Here is a 5,873-nt window from a genome sequence, read left to right on the forward strand (position 1 = left end):
CCGCAACACCCCCTCTTCCACTCCAGCCCTCCCACCTACTCGCCTGCCCTTCTCCCAGAGAACCAGCGCCACGTGTTTACACACGCGCCGTGACAAAGAAGCAAAAAATAGGCTCCCCTTTTTAAGCCCCTCATTCCGGAGCTCGGCGACCCGGTTCTCATGTTGGAATTGGCCAGAGCCGAGTCCAAGCTGAGAGGCCAGAAGGTGGTGGATCTTGCCTCCCCGACCACCCACAGGAGAAGGGCCAAGACCATCCCAGATTCCCTGCCCTCGCATCCCTATGGGCAGACCACCGGCGCTGCCCACCGGAGTCAACTTCCGTGGAGGCCACACGGAAGTGCCGGGAGCTTCTCGGGCCGTGGGACCCGTGGGGTTAAGTCTGAGTCCCCGCCCAGCGAAGAGCCAAGAGAGCTCAGCCGGGCGGTACCGGCCGCGGGGCAGCCGGCCCGGTGAAGAGAAGGAGGAAAGGCGGGATCCTCCAAGAAGTAGATTCTCAAGCGTCCGCCCGTAGCCACTGCCAACTTTTCCTCAGTTCTCTCTTGCTCCCTCCCCCTCTCCCTCGCGGACCTCGCGGGTCCCGAACTCCTAGGATGGGGGTGGGGCACTGTCAGCAGGAAAAGCCACATCTTTAAGGGGCGCCCTAGCGCGTCCAAACTCTCCCACCCCACTGGTCAGCTCCTGGGCAGAATCCACCCGGCAAACAGCAGCCCCGGGAGCGGCGTGACGACCCGGGGGACAGCCGGCGCGGCCTTGCGAAAAGCTGGGCAAAGTTTCTTCCCCCTCGTGGCTCCCTCCACCCCACTCCCTCCCCTTCTTCCCGGCACCCCCTTAACGTCCTCCGCCTTCTCTTCTCCTCTCTTCCCTCCCCACCTCAGTCCTCCCCTTTTCTTCAGTGCGCGTCTCCACTCCGCCCCCCCCCCCCCCCCCCCGCCTCCCGGGTCCAGCTCCTCCCTTGCTCTTTGGGCGTCCGCCCCGTCAATCACCGCCGCCGCTGGCCTCTGCCCGGCCCTCTCCGCCTCCCAGGCTCTTGGAGCGCCTCCGGCTCCCGTCTCGGGCTGCCCTACGCTTTGCACGGAGCCCCGCGATCTGTCAGCGGAGGAGGCCGGGGGGAGCCGCCAGGCCCGCCGGGCTCGGGTTACCAGTGACTGACAGTGTCTCCATGGCGAATAATTTGACTCCGACTATTGTCTGGCGCGGGCAGGCCCCGGGTCAGATAACCAGACCAATCAGGGCGCGGGCCGCCGCGCCTCATGCCCGCTTAGAATAATATTATTAAAAAAGCAGCGAGCGAGCTAGACGGGAGGGAGAGCTAGCGAGAAGCGAACGAGGGAGCGGCTGGCGGGCGGGAGGACGCGGAGCATGCGGAGCGGCGCCCCGGGCGGCCCCCGGGCTTGGACGAGGACTCAGGAGAAGTGCGCGGGCGGCGGGGGCGCGGAGCGGCGCGCGACCCGCGGCCGGCTCGGGGACGTCCTGCAGTGACTCGGAGTTCTCCGGGAGCCAGCGCCAGGCCGGGCCCCCCCCCCCCCCGCCCGCCTCTTGGCCCGGACGGTCCGGCGGGGAGGCGCCCATGCCGGACCGCGCGGCGCGCTGAGGGCGCGCGCGGCCGGGCGCAACCGGCACCATGTCTATGCTACCCACCTTCGGCTTCACGCAGGAGCAAGTGGCGTGCGTGTGCGAGGTGCTGCAACAGGGCGGCAACATCGAGCGACTGGGCCGCTTCCTGTGGTCTCTGCCCGCCTGCGAGCACCTCCACAAGAATGAAAGCGTGCTCAAGGCCAAGGCGGTGGTGGCCTTCCACCGCGGCAACTTCCGCGAGCTCTACAAGATCCTGGAGAGCCATCAGTTCTCGCCGCACAACCACGCCAAGCTGCAGCAGCTGTGGCTCAAGGCGCACTATATCGAGGCGGAGAAGCTGCGCGGCCGGCCCCTGGGCGCTGTGGGCAAGTACCGAGTGCGCCGCAAGTTTCCCCTGCCGCGCTCCATCTGGGACGGCGAGGAGACCAGCTACTGCTTCAAGGAAAAGAGTCGAAGCGTGCTGCGCGAGTGGTACGCTCACAACCCCTACCCCTCACCCCGCGAGAAGCGCGAGCTGGCGGAAGCCACGGGCCTCACCACCACGCAGGTCAGCAACTGGTTCAAGAACCGGCGGCAGCGCGACCGGGCGGCCGAGGCCAAGGAAAGGTACGAGTAAGTAGAACTTCGGCGCCAGCTACCCCGGGCTCGAGGGAGGGGGTCCCAGGGCGTCCACTCAGCCACTGAAGAGGCTTGAACTGGGCCCGCTCGTCCCAGCAAGGGCCCTGCTGCAGCCTGGTCTGACCCGGACGGCGCTTGCCGGCGACCAAGTGATCCGAAATTTGTCTAAAGCGGGCAGAGCAATCGGGAAGTTGTCAACTAACTCCCTGGTCGCTTGTGAGCAAAAGTGGAGAAGCAGCGACCTTCGGGACAAAGGCAAGACGGTAGGCCTGGATTCCAGGCACGGGGCGCACAGCGGGCAAGGCCTGTTAGTCCTCCGAAGGTCGGAGGACACAGGGTTTTGGCGAGGACTATGGGGGGGCGCGGTGCGGGGTGCGGGGTTTAGACTGCCTGTGAGAATTCACCAGCACTTCCCAGGGCTTCCCGTCTGCCTCACTCAGCTACAGACCGTGTGATTTGGGGTCAGTACTGGGCTTGGAACTTTCCTGGTACGACGTGGATGTGGAGCGGCCTGGAAGAATTTTCCTTGTCTGGATAGGAGGGTTGATAGGGAAAGTCTTATCGCGGATTGAAAGGACCAAGAGGTGAAAGGCTTGGGGAGGAAGTGTCAGCTCTAGGAGAGAAGAGAAACACATGTCCCTTTTTCTGCCTCGTTGGACCCAGCAGTCCTTCCCTGGCCTGCCAAGCCCTTAGCTCCTCTCTGCTCAGGCTCTACCCTCTTTGGCAGGTAGGTCGGTATGTCTGGGGTGAGCTGAGAGCAGCAGAAAGGCTGGGAGTTGCTTGTCCTCAGGGAAACCGGGACTTGCTGAACTAGCCTTGCAGTTGACCATGAGGCCGTTGTGGCTTTGGCCCCTCAGAACCCCAAATCTGGAGGGGGAGAAGCTGACTGTGGGAACAGAATCAGCCTGAGTGTAAGAGCAGAACGAGACACCCGGGGTCTGTGGTACGGGGTGTGTGCAGCCCGGAGTGAATGGCCAGGGTCAGAGTACGGGTGCTGAACAGTGGAATCAGCGGTGGGACTCGGGGGGGCGGGGGGGGTGGCTTCAAGCTGACCTTGGTCTCTAAGACCATGAGGTTGGAGCATCCACAGTTGTAAGGATTCAGCTGCCAGCCCTGTGGGAAGTTCCCTTCCAGGAAAACAGAAAGAAAAGGCCCTGGGGAGCCAGTAAAGAGAGAATCTACCCAAGAATTCAAACCTCCAAATCTGGGCAGGGGCTGTCCAACGGTCAGAGACAGGGCAGGAGGTGGGTTCTCCCTGCTGAGGTCCCCCTCCCCCCAGAATACAATGCATCCAGAGTCCTGAAGATCTAAGTTCTCAGGTCAGGCCCCAGGTGAGGGCTGAAGAGTCCCTCAGTTTCTGGTATGGTGAAAAAGTCTAGGCCAGGATTAGCAATCCCCTTCACTCTAACTTCTCTCTTCTCCCAGAAGCTGCCCCCCACACCCCAGCTTCAGGCCCCCAGCTGAAGTTTCTGCTGTGCCACCAGGGAAAGGGAGTCCTGCATCCTTAGGGCCTCGTTCCTAGGCCAAGCAAGGAAAACCCTAACAAGGCCTGCCAGTTTGGAACTAGAGGGAAAAGACCCTTAGCTCCAGGAACCTGTCCCTCAGACCGGGTTTTCCCTCAAGCAGAGAAAAGCAAAGGGAGATGAGGACCTGTGATATCCCCAACCTCAAGTGGACCCTCAGCCTAGAATCTAGGGTCCCTGACTCTCCTGGACCCACTTCTCTGCAACAAACGCTGGCTTGAGTAGCCAAGAGTGATCTGAAAACCCAGGCACCTTCTCTTCCTCCCTGTCCCTGTTCCCTACAACTCCAATGAACCCTGCTCCCCTGCCCCTCTGCTCTGGAAAAGAAAAGTCAGCCACTCAGTGGGGGTAGGCAGGGAGGGCAGAACACACGGAGAGCAGAGAGATATTCGTGAGATTGAGAGCAGGAGAGGTGGGGAGATAGAAACGATACAGGGAGGAGGTATGAGAGAGAAATCGGGTCTGGAGGGACTGAAAGAGCCAGAGCCCAGGCTTGGCCGCGAAACATGTTAGAAACCGAAAACACCCGCAGGCAGCGCGCGGCGGCTCTGGCTCAGGGCGACGCGGCGCCGATCAGCCTCGGTTTCCCCGCTGACCCGGCTGCTTTGCTCCTGCACTTGCAGGGAGAACAGCGAGAACTCCAACTCCAACAGCCACAATCCGCTGGCTGCGTCGCTGAACGGCAGTGGCAAGTCTGTGCTAGGCAGCTCGGAGGACGAGAAGACGCCGTCGGGGACGCCAGACCACTCGTCGTCCAGCCCCGCGCTGCTGCTCAGCCCGCCGCCGCCACCCGGGCTGCCGTCCCTGCACAGCCTGGGCCACCCTCCGGGCCCCAGCGCCGTGCCCGTGCCTGTGCCGGGGGGAGGCGGCTCGGACCCACTGCAGCATCACCACGGCCTGCAGGACTCCATCCTCAACCCCATGTCGGCCAACCTCGTGGACCTGGGCTCCTAGAGCCCCGCCTGCCTCGACGCGCTTGCCTTCTGGGCTGGTCGCTCGGGACCTGAGAAGGACCGTGTCCGGAGGGCGCCCCGCGCCGGCGGCCCCACCAGGTACTGGAAGACCCGCGCGCTGAGCGGGCAGAACTGCCGGCCCGGGCAGGGCGGATGGCTCTCTGGTTTAGTCTTTGTTCGGGATTTATTTTCAACAAGTTGCTTCTTTGGAGATCCTTTGGAGGCCTGGGACCGGGTCTTGAACCAGGGAAGGGAATAAATTATACACCATTCTCCTACTCTCTCTCCGTGCCTCCTCTTCCGCTCTCTTCCCTTGCCTTCCTTGCTCTTTCTTCCTCTCATTCCCCTTCTCTTCTCTCTTCTCCTTTCCCTTTCTTCTTCTTGCTTTCCCCCTCTGCACTGTCTCTGTTTCCCGCTGTACTTCCGGCTTGCCATCTCTCGCTAGGTTTCTATTACTCTATCTCTGTTTTTCGGTTTCTCCTCTCCGCCAGCCTCCTGCACCTCACGGGCTGTACGCGTCGGTCTTTCTCCTCGTGCCTGGCGGTCTATTTGCCCTCCCCCTATTCCTCACTTTACGGGGGTGGGAGTGGGAGGGGGAAGAGCAAAGAAAAGACAGGGCCTTTGAACCCGGGCTTTCTCCAGAGGCCCTCCCCCCGGGGTCAGCTGGGGGCTGCAGGTGTCAGCGCTGCCTAGTAACTTAAGTGAAAGAGCAAGGGCGGCGGCAGGGAAGCCCCTGAACGCCCCCTTGCCGCTTGCCCCTCTGCTTTGGTGAGGCCCCGCCACTCGCTCTCCTCTTCCTCCTGGGACTGTGGCCGCCGTGCTCCCGGCAGAGCGTGCCTCCGAGCCGCAGACTTGCCATCTCCCTGTTATGTCCTCATGTGAATGTTCTTCGGGAAATATTTCTGCTTTTATTTTATAATAAAATTAGAAATCATAAATATATATATATATATGGATATATACCACGAGGCCCGCGAGCCGGGAGTGCAGCTGTGTCTCATTTCCCTACAGGGACTCGACACCCCGGGTGGACCGTTCTGGGCAGCGAAGCCCCATGAGTCCCAGAAACCGGGAGGCGCCTTCCCCCACACACAACGTTTATGAGTCGCAAGGTGAAGGGGCTGAATACTCGGAAACCTCCTGCCCCAAAGCACTCTGCCCCTTTTCTTGTCCGGGAAGCTCCCTGCAGGAGCGGGGAAGGGGC

General features: G+C 61.9%; 1 protein-coding gene across 2 annotated transcripts; it reads left to right on the plus strand.

Moving 5' to 3' along the window:
• The first annotated feature begins 993 nt into the window (after positions 1-993).
• Positions 994-4,947, plus strand: SIX2 (SIX homeobox 2). 2 transcript variants are annotated; one of them, XM_067703092.1, is made up of 2 exons: positions 994-2,187; positions 4,340-4,947. In XM_067703092.1, the coding sequence occupies exons 1-2, from the start codon at positions 1,622-1,624 to the stop codon at positions 4,668-4,670; spliced, it is 897 nt and encodes a 298-aa protein (XP_067559193.1). In that variant the 5' UTR covers positions 994-1,621; the 3' UTR covers positions 4,671-4,947. The 2 variants fall into 2 exon arrangements, with proteins under 2 accessions (XP_067559193.1, XP_067559194.1); XM_067703093.1 differs by having other exon boundaries at positions 997-2,181.
• Positions 4,948-5,873: the final 926 nt, after the last annotated feature.

Source organism: Pseudorca crassidens, chromosome 14 (genome assembly GCF_039906515.1).
Source record: "Pseudorca crassidens isolate mPseCra1 chromosome 14, mPseCra1.hap1, whole genome shotgun sequence".
NCBI classification, from domain to species: Eukaryota; Metazoa; Chordata; class Mammalia; order Artiodactyla; family Delphinidae; genus Pseudorca; species Pseudorca crassidens.